At 36.6% G+C, this 24,845-nt stretch overlaps 1 protein-coding gene across 1 annotated transcript; it reads right to left on the reverse strand.

The window, feature by feature from the left end:
• Nucleotides 1-1,072: 1,072 nt before the first annotated feature.
• Nucleotides 1,073-24,833, reverse strand: LOC124167760 (probable 2-oxoglutarate dehydrogenase E1 component DHKTD1, mitochondrial). Its single transcript, XM_046545774.1, has 19 exons — nt 24,442-24,833; nt 24,236-24,356; nt 23,628-23,796; nt 23,298-23,520; nt 21,876-22,037; nt 18,568-18,641; nt 15,977-16,090; nt 14,940-15,161; nt 13,912-14,069; nt 13,689-13,824; nt 12,679-12,807; nt 12,397-12,517; nt 10,822-10,961; nt 10,149-10,305; nt 9,363-9,565; nt 3,886-4,006; nt 2,981-3,169; nt 2,815-2,900; nt 1,073-1,815 (listed from the first exon to the last, which is right to left on the reverse strand). The coding sequence occupies exons 1-19, from the start codon at nt 24,662-24,664 to the stop codon at nt 1,708-1,710; spliced, it is 2,856 nt and encodes a 951-aa protein (XP_046401730.1). The 5' UTR covers nt 24,665-24,833; the 3' UTR covers nt 1,073-1,707.
• Nucleotides 24,834-24,845: the final 12 nt, after the last annotated feature.

Consider the following 24,845-nt stretch of genomic DNA (forward strand, 5'->3'; position numbering starts at 1 on the left):
TCTTTGGTAGTATGTATTTGATAGAATATTCATCTGTATCACAAGAAATATGTGATTATGTGCAGTTTACCGTAACAATATAAAGTAGCAATGAGGTAAAACGAGTTTTAACTTGAATAGTGTACCATCTGCATCAAAGGACGGGAAAAGCATCATTATTTCGAAATGGATAGATGGCAGAAAAATTTAATCCGTGAACTAAATAGAATAATAAGGAAAGCGGGATTCGTTATAAATACGAATCTACGACCAACCCAAGAGCGTTATACAGTGTTCACCAGTGGTGCTATGGTGCCGACGAACGCAACGGAGCGCCATTCCGGCACTGGTTAACATATGACATAATAGTCCAATAACATTATTATCAATTTCGTTGCCTCAAAATTTCTAACAAAGCATTTCTCAAAACAAAAAAATTGGTAACAAAATGTTTTAAAAACCTTGTAATAAAAACACAGAGTAATATTTTACTTATATAAAAGTTAAGAAAAATGCATTCCAGCACTGCTAATTTTACCCTGACGTCACCTGTGTTCACGAGAATTAGGCTAAGAGCCGCTAGAGACATCGAGGCCACGTTCTAGGCTAAGATTTATCGAGCAATTAAGAACTGTTATCTTTCAGAGCGACACGGAAAGCATCATCTTAGAACTGAGTTATATTTCACTGTCCGCGAATCCTACTACTAAGTTTTTTCAACATTTCAAAAATCTCGTCTCTTCTGAATGTAACCAATGCCTCTTGGTTTGAATTGGAAGAAAATCAATATTTTAAGGGTTCTCCTTAGAATTTTCTAGTAAGGGATGCCTTATGGATACCTTTAATAGAAATATGGGGATATTTGTTCATCTCACAATGTGCGAAGAATTTTTTGGACTCCAATGGTAGTCTCAAGGAAATGCAAGAACACAATGTTGTCAATAAATCCTTATTCACTTCATGTGAATGGATACCAACAAATAAACAGCTTTTCCTCCAAGGACGAGTACATTAGTTTATAACATGTCAATTTCCATAATACATATAAGCTTTTAAGGTATCTTAATTTGAAGAGAATAACGATTAATCAAGATATATTTTTGCTTCAAAATTTTTTAATTTCAAATTCAACAAAAACGACCATTTCATGGTTTCTTTGTACATCAGTGATGTTTTTAAAACAGTGTATAGATACAAATATAAAATACAATATAAAGGTACAATTTGATACATTCAAAGTTTCAAAAAGTGAATGTGCCAAGCAGACTGTGGAATTCATGAATGGACTGCCAATAAATACGCATGTATTTTAGAGGAATGTGAGTCATGCGATTATCATCAGACTTAAGTTTTGAGATTATAAAAGGTTTCACCTTAGTCAAAAAGTTATAAAAGGATTCAAAATTCACGGCATATAGCAACAAGGAACATGATGAGTTAGTTACTGGGGTTTTCATGAGAGCATAACTCCCTATAGATGCATTATATGCACTTTAAAATTGGCAGTAATCTAATTCAGGTACCTTTGTGTTGATAGGACATATCATTTCTCTTGAGGCACTAAGGTTAACAATGCATAATTTTAATTGCAACTTGCTTGTCAACCCTAGATAACCAAAAGGAAATCAAAATTGCTTCAGAGCTGCAATAAATCTTTGAGTGGAAGACTTAATCAGTACTATAGCTAACTTCAGGATTCCTCTGCAAAAAAAATCTCAGTCAAATCGTTTAGTTGAAAGAGAAAGGTTTCTCTAACACTTTAGCTGCTTCCTGTTGATGAACTGAGCCAATACCAACAGCAGGAGCTGCTAATGGACCACGGCCTGCATATCTCAGCTGAAATACCAAGAAAAAAGTCATTTAAAAAAATGAACCCGAGGGCAAAGGAAGAAAACAAAATTTAAAGGGCTGAGTATGTGAAAATTTTAAATAAATAATAACAAGCATATATGTACCTATTTCTCTGATAATGGCGTAGCGAAAAAACTGGTTACCAACAATAAAAAAATGTCAAAACCCCGGTTTTGACATTTTTTTAATTGTAGGTAACCAGTTAATGACAAAAACGTCACAAATATAAAATACCTGGTGAACTCTTCAAAAGTTATTATGTCCAATGAAGTATTATTTTTCTAAAGCTTAGAAAAGAATAATGAATATCATTTAATATCAGCCACTTCCAGAAAAAGATGAGATGCATGAAAAACCATACTGATGTTCTCATTCTAGTATATACTTTGCATTTGAGCATAAAAAAAGGTTTCATGGCCCAAATTAGCTCTGATTCCACAAAGACTTCATGTTCACACTTTAACTGAACAACACAAAACTGGAAACAGATGTGCATTAAAGACTAACCAAATGTTCAACTTTGATCAGCTGTAGATTCTAGACACTTAAGTCAGGATAACAGCATAAAACAATCTGATTTATCAATTGATAAAATATTTTACTTATTACTAAATTTACTACAGGGAAGTACACAGACAAAATATTTCCAGATTCATGCTTGCCCAATTTCAACATACTGACGTAGAAGTTACATATGTATGTACTAAAAATCAGTCCTAGATTAGAGCAAAAGATTCAACCTTTTGCTGACTCACTGTGAGTCCACATTCTACAAAAAAGAAGACGACTTTCCCCAAATATAAACAAATAGAACTGAAGCTATTTTAATAGCAACTGAGGGATTATTTTATTGATTGAAATTTAAGCATTGAAATTCCCAAGTGAATGAATATTTTTAAGAGTACATTATACACAGAGCAATTTAATTGAATCATATATTTTAAATCATCACTAACATGCCCATCAAATATTATTTCCACTTACCTTGCAGCCAATGAGGTTTTCAAACCTTGGACGAACGTAAGTCCATGCTCCCATGTTTTGATGCTCCTCCTGACTCCAAATGAAAACTGTAATAAATGACGCACAGTAATTAGTATGTATCATGATGGATGCACAGAAAAAGTAAAGATGATGCCGTTTATCTTACCCTTAGCTTTTCTGTATTTTGTGACTTCTTGCAAGAGTTCATGAGTGGGAAATGGAGACAGTGATTCTAGTCGGATAATGGCCATGTCTTTAACACCCATTTCTTCACGTTGCTTGGCAAGGGAGTAATACATCTTTCCACAGACAAATACCACCCTTCTCACTGTTTCAGGGTTGGCTACATGATCCCCTGCGAATGAAGACGTAACAATGCCATTACACTGCCCCTGAATGGTTGTAACAACAATGATACAGATACAATAGAAAGGTCATTTAATTTCTTCACTGCAATCATCAGCATGTAAAACATTCAACACCCTCAACTTTAAATTTATGATAACAGTTAATCAAGATTATGTATGTAGTAATAAATTTAAAAAAATTATTTTGCAGAAAACAGTTATGCACCACAAATCCGGCACAGTCAGGATTTGGGGTATGTCAGATTTGGGACTTCGCCCGATCTAGCCCGATCGAACACAACTTATTAAATTTGTTGTAGGTACTTCTAATTTTTATGGTGTATTAACATAACCTTCAGGAACACTATGTCACTTCTCAACATAATCTCCATCCTTTTCAATTTGTATATTATGAATGCACTACTGGTGGGTAACGAATCGCAATCAACATCTTTTGTTTTCTTTGATGAAGCAAACTACCCCATTGTGGTGTCAGGAAATTTGTGTGCATTAGTTTTAGAGTGCCCTCGTGCATATCCACATTCTTCATTGGAATAAATATGATATATGTAAAAACACTAAGCACCTTAAAAATAGGCATCAATAGCATGCACAGTGGAAGCGGACATGAAAAATGAATTTATTCCAACAAAAGATCAAACTGTTTAGAGAAGGTTTTCAGTATACAAAGACCATTTTATGGGATCACAGAGAGATAACTTACCAATGACAGAGTGGAATGTAGTTTGTGGCCCCATTTCCTTTAAGGAAGATGTTGCTGCTGGAAGACGCAGAAGTATTTTAGGAGAAGCTATGATCAGTGGTTTCCTGTAATTCCGGATCATCTGATGAAATAAACACAAAGAATATGATAAACTCTAACATGAAGAAGAGCATCTGTTTTCAAGGATGAGATCAATCACTGAAGTTTGAATCACACGATCATTTTTTTCGTCCCTTTTTGTGCTTAGTGATCACTTTTTGGGACCAGAAGGATCACTCGAAGCATCACTTTTTTTAATCACACGGTCATTGTTTCAATCACTCCTTCTGTCACTTTTCGACATTCTCACGGGTTCGGCATTCTCTTAGTCGTTCATGTTTACCTATATTTTTCCAACGATTATTATCAAACATTGTGCTACAATCGCTCTATATGGCCATAGGTTCTGATTGGCTGATATGTGGTTTCAGTGATGGTTTAAGCGATGTGCCGAGTAATGAAATAAGAGATGGGAATCCTTGTCACTAGAGCCATTGGGAAAAACAATTGTGCAAGGCCATCATTTCTGAGTGATCACTAGAGTGAGCATTCGAAAGTAACGAAAAAAAAAATGATCATGTGATTCAGGCTTTAGTGATTCAACCAATGAAAAACAACCTTTGGATTGAATCACTGATGAGTGAGAGCTCAGTTCCCCCTTTACATACAGTAGCCCAATGTTCTACCAACCAGGTCACCATTCCACCCAAGGATGATTGATAAGGATACCTAAGGCCTCATGATATCCACTCACATACCATTGCTATTTCAAATGTTGGTGCCCTATATGAATTCATACATCCAGAAAAAAATAGAAGGCCCTAACCCTTTCGCAGATAAGTCAATGATGTCACACACTCCAGCCAAATAGGCATGGCTGAGACAAGGGTGGGACAGCGTTTTTAAAAAAGTTATTTAATTTTTCTAATTAAATTATTTAACAATAATTATTAATTCACAAATTCTTAAACAACAATATTAATGAAACTCCTGAATAACAAACATACTGCATGTAATTTCAAACACATCATGTAAAAAAATAGCTTACGGATTTATTATATTTTAGTTATATTATATTATGGAAAAAGGGAGGGTAGGGCAGCAAACTGATCTTCGCCTACCTGAAAAAACCCCTGGTTCCGACCCTGCAAATGGGTCATAGCTTCTCCTCCCTCAAAAGGATCGGCTTTCCATGGTTCCATCTTGTTTACACTCTAGTAAGCAATGCCTTCCCTTTAAGGAGCAATTTACCCAGAACTTTAACATTTTTATTTTTATTTTAACAGTATAGGAGACTGATAAATATATGGAGAATACTTTTTTCCATTAACTTATCTATCCCTTATATCCACCTAATTCTTTTAATGAATAGCGATTTTTGGGTCTGAGTCAATGACCTAATTGGAACTGCCCATGGTATTGAACACATTGTGTAGATATTGCTTGCTGAACAATAGACAGTGGCACTGATACCAGAAAATTTTCATTTGGCTTGATTTATAAGCACAGAAAAGACCGCTTATAGTGCACCCCACTAAATTGCAGTCAGATGTACCGTGGTTCTCACCATGTCCTCCTAACTCATAACAGTATGATTTTGATTGCTACTTGTGGGACATTTTTTGGCAAAATTCATCCTATTAATTGCCGCACCATAAAAAATATCAGACTGCTTTATCAAATCCCATTACAATAGATCGCAGACATTACCTTGAACGATATACATAATAACATTTTCAATATGTTATATGCAAAACAAATTGGCACTAAAATTTAGCTTTAGAGGCTGTTTTATTTCTTTCCCAAAGGAAAATAGGTTGCCCATAACATAGGTACAAACTCCATCCCCCAAGACCTGTTTTAGAACCTGATTTTAGAGCACTTGGTGTAAGTGGACGTGAAGATATCCATTCGGAAAAATTTCGGAGCAGGTAGTAAGAATTATTCCCTATTTTTTCACTGCTTTCAGCATGTGGTAGCTTTTAGAGATTCACCTGCAAGGCTCACTTAACACGTTCCGTGCTGATGACGTAGCGTCTACGTCATGGCAGCCACTACCCAGTGACTGATGACGTAGATGCTACGTCATGCTTCCCTTTTGCGTTATATTCCGCCCTGAGCGCCAGCCACCGCTGTTAGGGTATGGGAGAGGGTCAGTCACCACTCTTCGCCTGTTTGCCGTGCGGAAAGCTCCGAAAAAATTTTTTTTTCGATTTTTTCTGTGTTTTTCTATTTTACCCGGTTTTGTTCTGCAAGGACGTCTTTGGGGGTGGCTTTTTACAATGTATTTCTTTATTACTTTCATTTTATAATGCAGAAAACAGTTATATATTCTCACAATTGTTCTTATACCTTAAAAAAAAACTTTTACAAATATTCAAAGCGAAATAATGAAAAAATACTTTTGCATTTGACGAGGATAGGTAATTACTTTATTACAAGGTATTTTATCTTTCTTTATGACTTTTAACGCAATGATTAGATTGTGTTTGTTTAATTGGTTTTTATAAGAAGGAATACAATTATTTTTCCCTAGTTGTTTTTCTCATTTTTAACGTCAATTAACGCTATCGTGGTAAATTGCTTAGCTGGTTGCCTAATTTCGGACATACTCCAGGTATGTGTATTTTTATCCTCACGATAATAATAAATGCTTCCGTTCTTATACTTTTAAAGTTTCCGAGTGAATTTTACTTTCTATGATTTCATCATGGCAAAATTTGTTGCTATCCCTTTATTTGCTGCTATGCATGAAATAATAAGTATATTTGCATAAATTTTACAATAACTTCAGTAAAGTCCTGGTTCCATATTGCAATTTATTTTTACTATATACATTTCATGCACAATAGCTAGACTTCCCATCCTTATGTTCACTAGAATTTGAATTAGAGACTCCTTACTTGATTTTTTCCATAATATCCGAAATACTTAAAACCATTCTATTTGGCATCCTCCCCAACAAAAAAATGCCTAAGAGAACAATTTCCACTAACCCATTCGCATGCCGCCGAACTCGGAGAAACTGATCCGGCCCGAGGATATATACATCCGAGGATATAAAATGGGCAAACATGTCCTGAAGGAAATTTACTAAATAAGAATATTTAACTATAGAAGAATTTCCCCACTTTTTGGCCTTATTTTTCGTGCTAGAATTATCCAAATCTCCCGTATCTCCAATAATTGAAAAGCTTGATCTTCATATGACTTGCATTGCTTCAGGAGAGAGAAGTCGCTTGATGAATTCATGTCAATTCTCCAAGCCCTTCAAATCAACAAGAACCTATCTACGTTCTCTGACTCTAACACTCCTCTGGCCCACCGATTATTCAAAATTATCTCCATATAGACGCATTCAAGGAATCAATGGAAAATGTAGTGACCCGCTCACGTGACCTAAGTTTGGAAGATTCTATGGTTCCATGTAGAGCTAGGCTGGGATATAGTGAATATGTGAGGGGAAAGCGCTACTGGTACGCAATAAAGTTGTATATGTTGACGAAAGCAAAGGGTTTGGCGCTGCAGGTCCTCCAACTCAGAAGTGTCTGGAAAAGGGCATTCGGAGAGGATGGTAAATAAATAATGGAGGATCATTTAGACTGAGGCTAATCCTTTTATATTGATAACTTTTATAACAGCGTAGCCAGTTCTAGATTTCATCCAAATGGGAAACCTAAATTGACGGGGACACTGAGGAGAGGCAAGAAAGTTATTCCTCTTTTGGTGCTCTGCTACAAAATAAAGAAAGGTGAGGTGGTGGAGGCCTTTCATGAGGATAAAATTGGTATCCTAAGGTGGACGGATGAGAGGGAAGTGCGGATGATCATCGCTGAATTGAGTGCAAAAAATGAACGAATCTACGAAAAAACGAGGGTGCACGCTGAGAAAGCCACATGCGGCGGTTGAACATAGCAATTACAATTGTGGCCTCTATCATTGGAATCAAATGGTGTCTGACTTTCCCATTGAAAGAAAATTCATCAAATGGTACTAAAAATTGGGTATCCACCCACTGAAATCACTGTTGCTGAAACATAATTTTTATTCAAAGAAAATTTTTGTAAAATTCCTCTCATCGACTTTCTAATTCCAGTTATAGAATCCCTTATGATCTGAATCTGTACCTTCGATCCATTTGAGGAGATAAGTCATCCTAGCCTGTCTCAACCAAAACCAAGGGCTTATTAGGACATTTCCCTGATTATATGAAAAACACGATAGACAGAAAAGACGAAAACAGAAGAGATGTAGGCAGTGCTTCAAGAAGAATGTCCACCAGGATACATCATATTATAGCCCCACCTGCCCATCTGATCCTCGATTGTGTGTTGACTGTTTCCAGAAGTATCACAAGAATTTGTGATGCAGAAAATTATTTGCCCAGCGAAAAAAAATTATTTTTAATGTTTACCTTTTATATTTTCTGTTTCAATATTTATTTAAAAAGATATTATTTTATGCGAAGTATTTAGTAACTGAAAAATTATTCTAAAAATACTGGTCAATTTTTGATTTGTAAAACAATATGTTTCATTGCAGCAATTCTTTGTTTATACAAATTTTCCCTTTCATTTATAAACCAATGTATATCATTATTAAATCTTATCCAGAGGATATCATATCGTTCATAATAATTTTTCCACCAAAGGGAGCAACACTTTTGCTGGAAATATTGGTTATACTCGCAATATTTTCTTTTGAGCAATAGAACATTTAAAATCGTATTTGAATGTATCATTTCCAGATTATAAAAATAATGTTTGCTGCATTACTATTTCCATTAGTTTTTTCCAGAAAGTGATAAAGTTTGAACGGTTTTTCGCTACAGTACTGACAAAGAGCAAAGAAATGTGGGAAACATGTAGGTGTGTTGCGGGAAGGTATCAAAAGTTTGACAGGATACTTTGAAAATTTAAATTTCAAATTTTTAACAAATGAAGGGTTATTTTTAAAAAAAAAGTGCGAACACATATATCAGGCATCACAAATCATAAGATCACGTCGTTAAAATAATAATAAAAAATACAAATTTTTGCCTAAAAGTCAGCCACAGGGTATTTTCTTCAAAAAACGGTCAGCACGGAATGTGTTAAGTACAAAACTCCACATATGAAAGGCGCTAATTCAATCTAATTATGTTCCCAAAATTGACCGCATTACGTCAAAATTTACATAAGTGACGAAGCACTTGTATTTAGAAACTAAGTAAAAAAACGCAACAGGGTGCATTGTGAAATAAAGTTTACTCACTCCGAGGATGTAAACTGTAAAATGAAGCAATCTTTACTTAACAATTTGAGATTATTGAAATTTATGCAGATCATAACAAAAAAATGGAACTTATACGGGGCTTGCTACTATTGCAGCAAACTCATAATTGTTGGCACTTATTTCCCCACTTTCTCAGTTGCGAAGTTATCCTTCAATCTCAATACCTGTCTACGTAGAAGATGGAAGTACTGAGCTGGAGTTGTAGGGTTGACAATCTGCAAGTTAACATCTTCCCCATCAGGAGCATTCTCTGACGAATCGCTCAGCTGGAGAAATCTCTCGAGGCGGCATGAGCTGTGCTCTGGACCAGCTCCGTCATAACCGTGAGGCAGCATCATCACTAGACCACTCTCCAGAAGCCACTTGGCTGAAAAAGGTACAGTTTGATGAGTTTCTGGCATTGGAAAATGTAAATGCATTCAAATATTTTAGCTTGCTGACTGTCATGAAGTTTCAGTGCTGTATTTCCTGACACATAAGACGCAGTATGAACTTCTAGATTTTATGAAAAAAACAAATCATGAGAAAAAGGAAAATTCTCAGCCCCGCTATTGCCACAGACCAAACGGAGTTCTGCCAACTGCCATGCTGAGAGGCATCTACATACATCACATAAAGCCCACTTCCGAACACTCACTGACTGACTCACTCACACAAACGTTTGGCATGAACGAGATGAGCTCTAAAAACTACCATCAAAACAGTCTGAAATCCAAAGAAAAATAGTTGAAACACTAAATTTTCAATGTTTAAGGATGCTTTCCCTTTTTAGTCAAAAATGCAAGGTTTTCCAACTACAACTGCTAAAAGAAAACACAGAAGCCCATATGGATCTTAATGTTATTAACGATAGTAGAAAAATAATGGATGAACACAATAGTGGCATAAGGTAACACACAACTATGAAGGTTGAAAAAATGAAAAACTCCAAATGAATCAAAGTTACTCACTCTCGCCAGAGGAGACCATGGTATCAATCTGTATTTGGGCTCCGTTGAAGAAATCTCCGAACTGGGCCTCCCATATTGCCAAAATATTAGGGTTGGTGATGCTTATGCCATATTCATAAGCCAGAACTGCTTCCTCGGAAAGAATACTGTTGCATACCTTAAGGGCAGAAATAATACCAATTCAAGACTGAATTTATCACATAAATGGCCACAAACAAATAATGGATATGAAGAAAATAACTGCTGGGACCAATAGTATGAATTAGAAGAATATGATGTCAAAATTGATAGAAAATAGCAAACCTAAAGATATGCACTTAAAATGTAGCAATAAAACCATATTCCATGCATTGTTTATTTTTCAATTAAGTAAATGCAGTTCACCAAAGATTATTTTCTTTACACATAAGAGGCAACTACAGGTATGTGATGCTCATAGTCTATCACAATTTCTACGCACTTGATCACAAAAATACTCTTTAAGATTTTGACAATTTCATTTGTTTCATGAGGCATAAGATTTCTGGACCAGGAACTCATGAAACCTGACAGAATATAAGGAAAAAGTATATCTCAACGAAAGAGGCAGCTTTATTTCAAGAATTCACTCAGTCAAATAGATAAAATACATTTACTTTAGCACATTAAAAAAAACCTTCACAAAAAATATTACCTCAAGGCAAGCTTTCTGCTCTGGCATCAAATTGTTGAGTGGAATAAAGATTTCATTCGTCTTCTGATCAATAAGCATTGCATGACGATGCGAAAATGTACCCCGGCCAACATCTTGCCCACTTATTCTCACCCCATAATCTGAAAACCAAGAGCAAGGATAAGTTCATGAATCAACTTACAATGAAGGAACGGAGCGGAGTATATCGCCTAAATTGCGCCGACTGTGACGCGATTTACATCGGCCAAACAGGGAGGAGTTTTTCCATCCAGGCAGCCGAGCATCAGATGTGTCATAGACAGGGGAAGGATCACTCCCAATTTGCAAAACACCTTAATGACATGGGGCACATTAGTGACTTCATCCCGACCATTCTGCATTTTGAGAAGAAAGGACGGAGATTAGACGCTTTAGAAGAATTGGAAATTTTAAGCCACAGGGACTCATACCTTGTTAACGACCACCTTTACCCTTCTTGCTCCCCCCTCCTCCACTTTCCCCCTTACTCATCCACCCCTCCACCCACCCCACCTACAGTGACGCCAAACCCAGCTCCAACCCCAACCCTTACCTCCCCCTAACCAACGACTCCTGCTATATATATACTGTCAATTTACCTAAATCTTCACCTTGATAATGTTACTCTGTAACGAAACCATGGTCGGTGCTAATAAAATATTATGTGGAAATAGCAAATTTCTTGATCCTTGTATTCGTGCAACTTACAATGGTTTCCTTTCCAGAAACTCCTAATCTCTGATTGGGTCTAAAGGATTACAGCTAACTCCCAATTATTTGGCTCTGTATTATCCGTCTTGCAGATTATGTGCGAGTTTCACAGTCCTTTGACATTTTCCATGATCTTTTTAAAAATTAGAATTGGGTGCAAGAGCACCAAGATTATTGCATTTTGATGGAAGTCTACACCAGGATTATTACCGTATATGTCTTAATATAGTCCCCCCTTTTTTTCCACAAATGCCGATGGTAAAATTTAAGGGGGGGACTTTATTCAAACGCATTTTTATAACTTTTCCCGAAACTGGTGCCTCAAAATTAGGGGGGGGGGACTATATTCAGAGAAATACGGTATTTCCATTAGGAATTTCTTCTTAAAAAAAGAATTACATATTTTATTTCCTTGTTGACAAGGAATGTTTCAAGTTTACTAGGACGTCTGCTTTAACATTACTGAGACAATGAGCGGCAGGAAAATACTCTTGATTTTTTTAGAAGATTCCTCAATGGTAAACCAATCATAAATTAAGAAAAATATTATCTACAATTTTTAAATGTATTTTTCATACTGCAAACTCACAATCATTGCCATGGCCTTGCATGCGGTTGAATACATCCAAAGGGAACTGGATATTTGGTCGCACTCGGGTATTTTTACACTGCTAATAAACAAGAGTCTACTGTAATATATTGATTGATTTACGTAAATTGTGAACATTATCGCAAATTTAAGTGCAAGTTTGGATTACCCATGTTTTCCTCTCCCCATCTCTAGCCCGAATAATAAGGGAGTTGGCTGTATTCTTGGGAGTAAAATAACTTAAAGAATATATGTACCTTGATACAATAATGATCCAAAAGCCATTGCCTCAGCTGTGGCCCAATCGACATTTTCTCCCTTGTTTATCTTCTCAAGTCTTGATTTGACATGAGTCTTCAACAAATGAGGGTGAATATTCTGTGTGGAGTAAGAAAGACCGGATATATAAATAAACATTCTTTGCAAGAGAAAGAAAAATTAATTTGCAAAAAATGGCCATAGAATTCATAGATGTGCCCAAAAATTTTATAGATCACATTCCAAACATACAATATAAATTACATGCTCATGAAACTCACAAAATCTTCAGGGAATTCCACTGATTTGGCTGCAACATATCTGAGCAAGTCTGGATTCACGCCAGTGTCCCACTTGGTTACATGAGCAGGGGCCTGGACATCTCCCTTCCATTGTTTTTTGTAGTGTTGCTGTTATACAATAAAAACAAAAAACATACACGAATCAAAATAAAAATCATAATGCAATCCTTAGATAATTTCAATACAGATTGATTATACTAAATAATAATAGAAGGAAAAGTGACGGTTTTGTGTATATTTTGGACTCAATGCTGTCCATTATAATGCATAGGCTAAGTCCACTATTTCAACAAGTTCTGGAATGCAATCGGAATTCAAATTACAGTTCAAAGTTGCTTTTAATGTTTTTTAGACATATTTTAGCATATTTGGAGAATACCATAGTTTCATCCACACGTAATGCAATTCAAAATACTCAAAAGGACCTTGAATTCCACTTCTGGCCACAGTTCTGTTTAGAAGGATGATTTAACATACAAAATTTCACTCTGGGAAGCATTATTTGAATGAAGAATATAACTTTCTCATGATATTTAGGAATAAATCACAAAGTAGCTTCCATTGTACATACATAACTTTGAAAAGAGTCTCAACCTTTTAAATATCTGCCATTATAATGCTCAATTGTTCTTAATGTAATGAAATATTTGTTAATAGAATAACTTTGTAGATTTCACTTAATTCGACACCACAGCTTTCATTGTGATGCAACGTCATCTGGTATTAATTCAGATGATGTTATACCACAACTAAACTGGTTGCGTGAAATAAACAATTTTTAAAATTCAATAGGAAACAATTTCACCATTCAATGACTTTAACTATTCATTATGAAATACTTGACTGGCTTTGTAACACTTTATGCCTAAAAATTTCTAATGAATATTTTTTTAATTCCACAGGGTTTCTCTGTTCTCCGAAATATTCCAAGTCTGCAAAAAATAAAATAGAAGCAATTTTTTTTTTGACTTTTTCAAGCTCACACTCACTGATGGTTTATAGTTGTCCACACTTTTGAGACAGTTATTCAGCCAAAGCGTGTGTTTTTGAATGGTCTCTGACACATCATCCTGGTTCATAATACCCTCCTTAACCATTTTTTCAGCATATAAGTCAGGAATACTCCTGAAAAAAAGGAACAGTAATTATGAATCGGCATAACAAAGAAACATGAAGAAGAAAGTAAAATCAAAATGGTAGTCATTATCTGACCTTCTAGATTGAATGATGTGGTAAACTAGAGGATTGGTGAAGGTAGGATCATCCAGCTCATTGTGTCCCCAACGACGAAAGCAATTCATGTCTATGAACACATCTTTCCGAAATTTTCTTTGGTAATCCACTGCAACACGAGTTGCCTTAACAACCAACTAGAAATAAATAATAGATGATATATTGGAAAGGTAAAATAGTGTGTAATATCACAAAAATGTCCGAATATAAGACATAATTTTATAAATTATGCACACTCTTCAAAATGTATGAATGGGGATCAATTTCCCACGTCAAATTACTATTGTATTGAGACTATAAAACATAAACATTAATGATGTTTGTTCACATATTTAACCTAAGCATATGAATATTATGAATTGGTTAACAAATATTCACAGCAAATATTTGTTTCCAATAATTGTGATGAGAGTGAGTAATTTGTGATGACATTACCCTTTGAATAAGACATACCTATTTTATTCTTTTATTCTAGTTGCATAAATACACAGAGTAGATATGGTCATACAAAGCCAATGACCATCAGTCTCTTTGATGGTTTAATTCATTTAGGAATAAAAATGAAACCTCAGCTTCGTGAGGAAAATTATGACCACTAACCCTGCTACTCAAGGGACTCAATATAAACAGCAAGGTTTTCCTATAACTACACATGATGAAGGTGATGATTTTGGGGTTCAAATTACCCTTATTGCTATGGAAGTACGTATAAATTAATTACACGAACCTTCTCACTCATGCCAAGACACATTAGTAAACATTTGGCAGGCACTGATACCATGATTTTTTATCCCTGACTAAGAAAACTCTAACCTTTTGCATACTAGAGAACATGTATATGTTAAAATATGTGCCCAGAGCATCAGGAAAAATCTTTCTAAATTAATAAAGCTCCAGTTCGCAAGAATCAATGAGCAAGGGAGAGAAGCAATCGTTAATTGACAATGACAACACTTCGTCAAACTTTGGGAAATGATACAATCACCATAATATGTTTTTCTCCTTACCTCGGGATCATCACCATTCACGTGAATGACAGGGGCTCCAATCATCTTGGCCAGATCCGAACAATACTCAGAGGATCTACCCCTATCACCAGGAGTTGTGAAACCAAGTTGATTGTTGACTATGAGGTGCACTGATCCACCAACCTCAAAATTAGGAACACCACTCAGTGCCAATGTCTCTTGATTCACTCCCTGCCCAGCAAAGGCAGCGTCTCCATGGACCTGGAAGTAAAAGACAGCAGGGAAATTGTGGGTGAGTCGTCATCCATTATCTTCAATCACTCTGGAGCAATAGATTTGTCAGCCCCAGTTACGACAGGGTAAAGTCCTCTCCTCCTGGGATTGTGGGTTCATGTTCTCAGGGGTGCAGCCAAGAATTAAGGCTAGAGGGGGTTTCAGGCGCAACAAATACTTTGGGGTGTGGGGTATTGCATACCCACCAGGGTAATCAGGAGTTGCTGGGGCCCTCCTCCAGAAAATTTTAAGATTAATGGTTCAAAATGGCGAGTTTTACCGCTTTATGAGAGATATTTGATTAATCCCAACAATATTCTATAAGTAATACTAATCCATTAAGTAAAATGTATTAAACTTAAAAATTTCTTTGGGCTCTGGGGGGGTTTTATCCCCCAAAACCCCCCCCTCGCTGCGCCATTGCATGTCCTGCCTGAGTAGGTTTTTCAACACTCAGGACGGGAGTGTTTGCAAAATTATAATGGTCTAGTCCCTGGAAAATCTTATAAATATGCCTATACTGCTAATGTTATCTATACATGAAAATATTGCAAGGAAAATGATTAAGTGATTATTATTATAATCATCATGATGAAATTCCACCGACATGAGCCAGCAACAGTTGAATCACTACCGCATGAAATTGAAAAAAAAAAAAAAAAAAAAATAGATCGCATTCAAATAATGCTCTAATTACTAAGATTTATTTCAGCTTATGTTCACTCTGGAATTAGATAAGAGTTTATATGAACATAATTTCAATTTTTCTGCAATTACACACTACTATTTTAAAATTCCCTTACTTGAACATTGAGAACTTTGTCACTCCATCTAGCTTTTGGGTCATTGGAATAGGCACCATCTTTAAGCAACTGCTGACGAGCTCTTGTCTTACCCATAGACACCGGATTCACACTCTGTAAGAAAGAGAACAAAGGTGAACTTTGAGTGTTGATATCACATTGTACTTGCAAGTATACCTTTTCATGAGAAACCTGAATCAGAAACTCCACTACAGTAAAATATATAAGCAAAAATATACACAGATCTAAAAGCCTTTTTACATTAGATGTGATTGAAACATCAAGATATAACTTAGCAGTGATAAGTGACTGTAATGATTTAACATTATCAGTGTCTGTGATTGATATACTCACCACATAGTTCATTTGAAGTTCATATAAGATAACAATTCGATGTCTAGACACGGAAAAGTTTAGCCAAATTCATGTTTTCATTCTTAAAGAGCAAATACATAATCACAGAGTTTGAAAAAAAACATGAGATCAAAAAAGATCTAATGTGTAGAGATTCTACCATGATACTCTCAAGGCTTTTAAACCACAAGCAAGCATCACTCGACTGAATATAAGCCACTTGCAACTCATAGAAAAACATTCCATTCCACCATGGTAGGTTGTGCCATCTGAATATGTACATAGTAGCCCAAGAGGTACATGCTGCAAAACATTTGAAAACTATGTCCAAAAGAGATACATAGCTGGTTTTAAACTTATCACAGCCACAGGATCTGTACAGAATATGTCAGTACAACCACAAGCAAGCTTCCCATTGATAAAGCCACCATCGTATTATTGATGATTTTGGGAGAGGGAAAGAAAAATTTCCTCTAAAGTCACCAAACCTTAATGGAACTGCCATAACAATCGAAAAGATAGAGAATAACTTTTAAATCGAAACTTGAAGCACGTACGTGGTGGAAGGGCTCCATATTTATAATGAAAGACACTTTGTTTCTTCCACAAGTTTATAAAAATTTATATTTTATGACCGGTTTCGGCTATTACACTATTATCAAATACTTATTTATATATTACAAGTATTTGATAATGGTGTAGTAGCCAAAAGCGGTCATAAAATATAAATTTTTATAAACTTGTGGAAGAAACAGAGTGTCTTTCATTATTAGAATAACTTTTAGTCACTGCATGGATATTCATGATTTTTCAAGTCTTCCATTAATTTCTTTGACACCAACAAGGCATGAGTGCAAGAACCAAATAAGTATTAGGGGGTAACATTAACTTCCAACCTCTCGTGGGGAACACATATAAGGAATATTTGCGGCATAGCCCAGAAGAAATAATGATTTGTCAAGTATATTTTGGGTAGATTTTCGATAAGAAAGTAAAAGAAAGGTGCTATTTTGCATCGTCCGACTACATCTTGCATATGCAGAGAGCACATGGGATTGAGTGCAGAAAGCCTTAATTCATGAACTGAATGCAATGCAAAGGAAGGCTGCACAGTTTGTCAAAAACTGCTACGAGCGCACAGACAGCGTTACCCAGATGTTAAGTGAATTAGGCTGAGCACAACTGGAGACTGCAATTATTGATGGATTTGCTAATAATTAAAGGACTGACTAAATATCGATTAAGGCCTCATTGTTGCCCTTTTGTCTTCCTACTATCTTCACTTTACATTCCCCTTCACCTCCTTTTATACCTCTGTTAAAAGCTCTTGGTACGTGCTGGAGGAAGTTATGTTCATCAGATAGTTTTTTTCTGAGATAAATACATGTAAGGACCAACGACTTTGCATGCTGCATTCTTTCATGCGAATTAGTGTTTTTGTACAGATGTATTTTGCTGTCAGTTAGAACTTTTTTTGACTAAAATAACCGAGTTTTTTTACATGATTGAAGTTTCCTGCTCATGTGGTACACATAAAAAGCTTAAACTACCAATTTATTTTGCTTTCTGTGTATGTACCTACTACAATTGTATAAACCATCACTTAAGATAAATTTCCATTGAATTAGTATTCATGATAGAAAGCACCAAATTTTACTTCTTTACATATGGGCAAAAATCTATTTTCGAAAGAATTAATTTAAATTTTATTAATCCTACTGAGACAGCATGAACATACATAGTGAGTTCCATTGGACATTGAAAACGTTTCTAATTCAAGCTAATCTCATAATGAAAAGTAGAATACATATGACAATGAATATGCATATTGCTAAAGGAACAACTTTTGTTTTCTATTTTTGTATTTTCCACCTTCCTTCCAAACAATCCCAAATATGATTATTAGAATGTGTTACAAAGTTATGGAGCAAAAACATATGCGATGGTAACTTAGCATCACATGCCATATATATCTGTGGTAGAATTCAGACTTAGATGCAGGTTAATCATTATATGACTAAATATAAATATAAAAATTTAAAACAAGCAAAGCAAAAGTTAAGATGGTCAGGCTATATCAGATCCAAAAAGGATAAGGATGCATTGTTAAAAAGGCAAAGGTGATCAATCAGTGTGATGAACCCAAGAGGAAAGCAACGATTTGAAAGTACCACGTGTTATGCAAATCAAGTGCTGCATGCAAGTACCTCGTCACCAAGAATATTAATACCTCTTACCTCCAGATGAGATGGACAAGTCAACATGGTCACATGAAGAAACCTTCCATCAAAATTCAGATCAACTGAGGAAGCTGCGAAATGTAAAGTGACACAGAATGGAAGAACTGCTGCAAAAACGGACCACTATGTCCACAACAGCATTAAGAAAAAAACCAAGAATGTATATGCTATAATCTGTTCACTTTATGCAGGCGGGTGAGCTTTCCTAATAACTTGGACACACTAGGAGGGCTTCGATGGGGAGGGGTAGTACAGAGAGGGAGAGAGAAAGAGAGAGAGCAGGAGCGAACTTAACATTGCCAAATGTACATAGCCACCCTAGTTAGTAACTGAAAATGTGTGAGTCATGGGTGGGCCACAGGCAGTGGCGCAGCAAGCTTTCGGGCGATTAAACCCCCCCCAGAGCTCAGAGAAACTTTAAAGTTTAATCCATTTTACTTAATGGATTTGTATTACTTATAGAATAGTGTTAGGATTAATAAAATATCCCTCAGAAAGCCGTAACACTCGCCATTTTGAACCATTAATCTTAAAATTTTTCTGGAGGAGGGGCCCCGCAACTCCCACTTACCCTGGAGGGTATGCAATACCCCACACCCCTAAGTATTAGTTTCGCCTAATACCCCCCTAGCCTTAATTCTTAGCTGCGCCCCTGGCCACAGGTATTATGGGCCTGGCACTGAGACAATATACCTAATCATTTATAAGATAATGAGGATAATCCCCTCACAGAAGCTGTGGATATTGTCAGCTAACACTGAATGCGATACTGCTGGTGAAAGGCATGAATTAAGACAAACAGCACACTCCCGATTATCCGGCTGTGGTATATCCGTGTTGCGGATTATCATGATTTTCACACTTGCTCAATATTTTTCGCGATCTTTATAAAAAAAATTAATCTGACGCAAAATCACTGGAATTTTTGCATTTGAATGCTAGCATACACAGGGCTTATTATTTCCATTGGAATCCCCATCGTAAAATGGAAGCGAACGTGTGCTAGCCACATTCACTCTGTGTTCCTGTTTTCCAAGCCTCGCAGTGTGCGATCACGGGTACACATCCTGCAGCAGTTGCAACCCGGGCATCTTGTGTGAGATGCGACAACGTGGCGTAGTGCCTGAAAGTGTTTTTTCCGACTTCGCGCAGTGGTTTTGAAGCATTCATGCAAACCACTTTTCTGAGCCCCTGATCACACAACCACGGATGCGTGGTTTTCGTAACCAGTTCTTATATGGAGCTATAATAATACAAGTAAAACATTGTTATCGCCGCTAAGAAGATCACGGTCTGGCAAAGAAAGCCCTCAATGAGTCCAGGAAGTACTCTAGAATAACATAACTGCATAAATAATAATATATTATTTGTTTTATGTAAATTATGAACATTACAAGACATTTAAGTGAAAGTTTGAGTTATCCATGTTTTCCGATTATTCATGCCGTCTCTCCCCATCATTACCCCGGGTAATTGGGAGTGTGTTGTACAAGGAGAACACTGGAGGTTTGGCAACACTGCTCCATAAGCAGATTCACAATTAAAATGACACAGGGTAACACAATGGAGGTCTGAGACTGAATTTCCTAGGCCTTGCCTGCTTAATGACAAAGGAAAAGTCAGGTGTCGAGAAACTTTCCCTCCCCTAATACCCACTTACCTTAGCCACACCAGCTCACCCACAAAGATAAAATGAACAGAGTCTAGAAAACCACAGAACCATTTCCATGCACAAGTACATAGATTGAAAAAATAAGGAAAAGCTCATAAAAAAATAATGGGCCTTTCTTTCAAAAGAGGCAATTAACCAGCAAATTACAGCTGGCATTGAAAAAAAATGTATAATGTAACATCTGAAACTGAAAATAGTTCAATAAAGGACCAAGATGAGACTTAACATCCTTGTACATTGTCTTTGATAATTAACACCATAGGATGTATTTTTGTTCATAAGAGAGCCCACAATACAAGTACCACAATACCCAAAGCCTGAATCACACGATCATTTTTTTCATCATTTTCGAGTGATCACTCGGAACTGGTCTTCGCCGGCAATTGTTTTTCGCGATCACTCCAATGGTGAGGATTCCCACCACCTTTATCATCACTTGTCTGGTCGCTTTTTCCATCACTGAAACATCACTTCAGCCAATCAGAATGCATGCCCGTATGGAACGATTGCAGTGCAACGTATGACAATTGTGGGAACAACATAGGTAAACATAAACACGCTATATATTTTCGTAATGCTGGTCCTATGACAACGAGCTGTGATATCGGAAATGATGCGAAAAGTGACGGCGGGAATTTCAGAAACATGATTGCTCGAGTGATCACTTTTCGTGACGAAAAAAATTATCGTGTGATTCAGGCTTAGGCAAAGACCATGCCAAAATTCAATGAATTGATTTGCCCCATAAATATATTTGTATTTCACAATTTAAAAACATTGAAATATTTGTTCCACAGCTGAAAAATCTTGCTACCCTTTCGTACTGATGGGCCTCCCCTGAGAAATTCCAAATTTCTGGACTTACATGAACTCCATTCACCAAAATCAACTGGTCATTAAAAATTTTCAGAAGAATTTTGGTACATGTACATCGAGTCTATGCCAATGCATTTGCCACTCAAGGAAGAAGATTAGATTTTGTTCAGAGGGCTCTGACTTCAGATCACAAGTCCCCACAGTGTCCAGTCACAGGATTTCCAATCTGCCCTCCATACTTTGATGCCTATGAAGTTGTTTTATTGATTAATTTACCTTGGGATCAAAACCCAAGTACATAGTTCAATTCCTGTTGGAATTATAGGCAGTTTTGACGTTGGACAACAATGTCACCCCAGCAATATAAATTTACTCTGAAATGAAACCTTGTATTTCACAGAGGACAACAACAACTAGAAAAAACATCTGAACACCAGGAATATACCAAAAATTATTTTTTAAAAGGGCAATTCACGACAAAAAAAATGGTTTCAGGCTTGACGTGGTGGAAATGTGATATATCCGTGATGAAATTTAAAACACCAATAGTAATGTCCACACTTCAATATACGACTCCGATACCGACAACGTTTTAAGAGTGTCGAAACCATGGTCTGTAGCGGAGTTGTATACGTAAGAGTGGAAATTACTATTGGTGTTTTATATTTTATCATGGATAATTTAGAACCAGATTGAAGCAGACATTTTTTTAAATTCCTTTGTACTCATTGTTGTTAGACCATATACCAAGTTAAAGGAGAACCCACATCCAGAAATCTTGGCAATCCCACCAATATAAACACAAGACAAAACTTACTTAAATGGCTGATGACATCTCCAGAACCTTTTGCACCCTCTGGGAACTCAGAATGCCCTTTTAACTTCCTAAACAAAGCCTCTGGAGGAAATTTGAGCATACCAGTCAATAGATTGAGACGACCACGATGAGGCATGCAGAAAATAATCTGCTCCACACCATCTGAGAAGGAATAAATTTAAAAGATAATGGAGTTCTTAACTTCATTAGCGGCCTAAATTTGAATAATGATAGTAATGAATCTGCTTCATCATTGACCTTTCACCACAGGTACTCACGGAGGGATTAAGAGCATACAGAAGGCCACTAAAATTCTTTTGAGACCTCATGGTGCAATATTTTACGGGAGGGGGACAAAAAGTAAAGCATTTACAAACTAAAAATGTAAGTAAAAATAGAAAATGAGAGGCATTTGCTACAAACAGTAGCTAGAATAGAAAATCACACCAAAAGTTTTGGGAGCATGATAGGTGAGTTATTGTCTTTTCGGGGATTCAGGCACCAGAGTTCATGGGAGGCTAGCCGTCAAGCCATAGGGGAGTGGATCCAACCGTAAATCCTCCAAAGTTCCTTAATTTCAGTGATCTTATGGGAACCATTGAGCAAATGTGGCTGGTCCCAATCCATATTAGGCAATATAGTATTGACACAAAGAAATGTTGATACACCTTACCCCCAGCCATTCAGAGCTTTGAACCATACGTTAAGTTTAATTGGTGAGTGTGTACTTAACTCCTTACTAAGCTATTAACATGTAAAGTTCACACTTTTAGGGCTAAGTGATCCATTCCTCCCTCAACGCCACCGATGAGAATCCTGCTGATTCTCAACCCATGCCTACTTCCCAAATAATACATCATTTTTGAAGTAGAGATACTATTGGAGGCTTCTCACAGATTTGAACTGAGGACTCTTCAGCTCCTGGCACATCATTATTCTCTCTCATCAACGATTGTATGTTTAAAAGCTCTAAAAGGTCAAGATAATAATGTAATGACCCATCCAACCGTAGATCCCCTAGTTTCTTAATTTCAGTGATCTTATGGGAACCATTGAGCAAATGTGGCTGGTCCCAGTCCACATTAGGCAATATAGTATTCACACAAAGAAATGTTGATGCAAGAGTCTCTGCTCTCTGTTAATACATGTAAGGTATAAAACCTTTTAGCGTGCATCCATGTACTAGCATGAATGACAGTGACACCTACTAGGATTTGACAGAATTTCCTAGATCTTGTACTGCAGCATCATTTATTACATGAAGAATAATAAGGGTCTTTAAAGAAGAAAATTGGATAAAAGAGTAAAATTAAGCTCATAAATAAGATTGAAACATTGGAAACTGGGACAATAAGCACATTCAAGGGTCACTCATCATGAAATAAGCATAAGGAACAACGGCTATGAGTTCGGATGTCTCACCTTTTGCTGCAAGTTTAAACGTTTCTGAAAAGAATCCCATCATGCTTTCAGCACCTTCGCCTCCATATCGTTTCACTGTCACGAATTTGGAGGCCAAGAAGTGATCAAACGCCTCACATCGCAAAAGATCTCCTGCTATCACTCTACGATCTTCAATCGATATAGTCTCACCAGACACTTCCCTCTCAATCCTCTCTGTAAACCATTCCCGTGCCTCTTCATCCTGAGCACGATAGAATGACGAAAAAATTAAAATAATGTAGATATATTACGCCGATATTCTTGTAAAGAACGCACCCGCAAAGTAGTTTTACTCGATTCCACATTTACCTGTAGGTAATTGAACTCACTACTGATGTTTCCTGCATATACTTTTTCCAGAAATTCAACAGCTTCACCAACAGTACCTTCTTGCTTGAAACCGTACAATATACCCGAGAAATTGCATAATTCATTTTCTCTGAGTCCATACCTAGTTACGTCTAATTCGGGGACTTGCCTGAAATAAAAAATAGGGTATTCTCAGGATGGTGAAAATTAATGACGAATTAGTATCTGTAAACCATTGGTTCCTAAATGTGTTAATTGGGTCGCCAAGTGAATGAGTGGACCTCAGTCAGAGAGAGCTGTTAAGTGCCAATAGATATCACAAACAAGGGAAGGTCACAGTGATTACATTTACTTCTTAACCATTATCATGCGCTTATCATGCAACCTCGAGTTGAACTCAAGCTGCATCAATCGGATGCTCTGTGACTTATGCAAAACCATACGACTCAACTAAACAGATTGCATCCAACGAATCCATGCGGTCTCAAGCAACCGCAGAAAACTCTCTGGCTTTTCATCCTCACCCTTGAGATTTACATATAAAGTTGCTACGTATAGGAATGAATAGAAAGCAATAAATGCGTACTTTACACCATAGTTGGACATACCTCGGCTTTCGAATAGAAATTGGGTTGATGTTAGCTTTTCTATGAGCATGATCTCTGTATGCTGTCACTAGCCTGTAAAAATTACTTTGAGCAATTCTTGCTTCCAAAGCATCCTTAGGAACTATAATTTAAAATAGACATTTACTAGTTAATATTGATAAAATGGATAAGCGACAGTAAAAAAATATCGAGGAACGTTAACGTACCTTGGTACTCTGTCGCTGGTTTTGGTTTATACCCGTAAACTCCATGTTCACTATGATATCTACGTTTGATGAGTTTACTAGTATTGATTCGATGATGACATGAGTAGCATTTTGATGATTTATAAGAAATTCCTGTAATCCACGGAATTGGTCGCAAAACGTTCATCAATTGTTGCAATCCATTGACGGCTGCTCGGTTGTTACTTCGCCAGCAACGATTCATTGCCAATTGCAACAGGTGGATGTTGATTTCTCGAGCAGTTCAGGAAGCTACACGAACTTTCTCAAACTCATCTGAGGAACTAAGAACTTCTGGACCCAGCTGATTTCTAATTTAACCTAATTGGTTCTCTGCGAGGAGAAAAAGGCGTTCAATGAACAATCGTCAAGGTCGGGGAACTTGC

Source organism: Ischnura elegans, chromosome 11 (genome assembly GCF_921293095.1).
Source record: "Ischnura elegans chromosome 11, ioIscEleg1.1, whole genome shotgun sequence".
Taxonomy (NCBI): domain Eukaryota; kingdom Metazoa; phylum Arthropoda; class Insecta; order Odonata; family Coenagrionidae; genus Ischnura; species Ischnura elegans.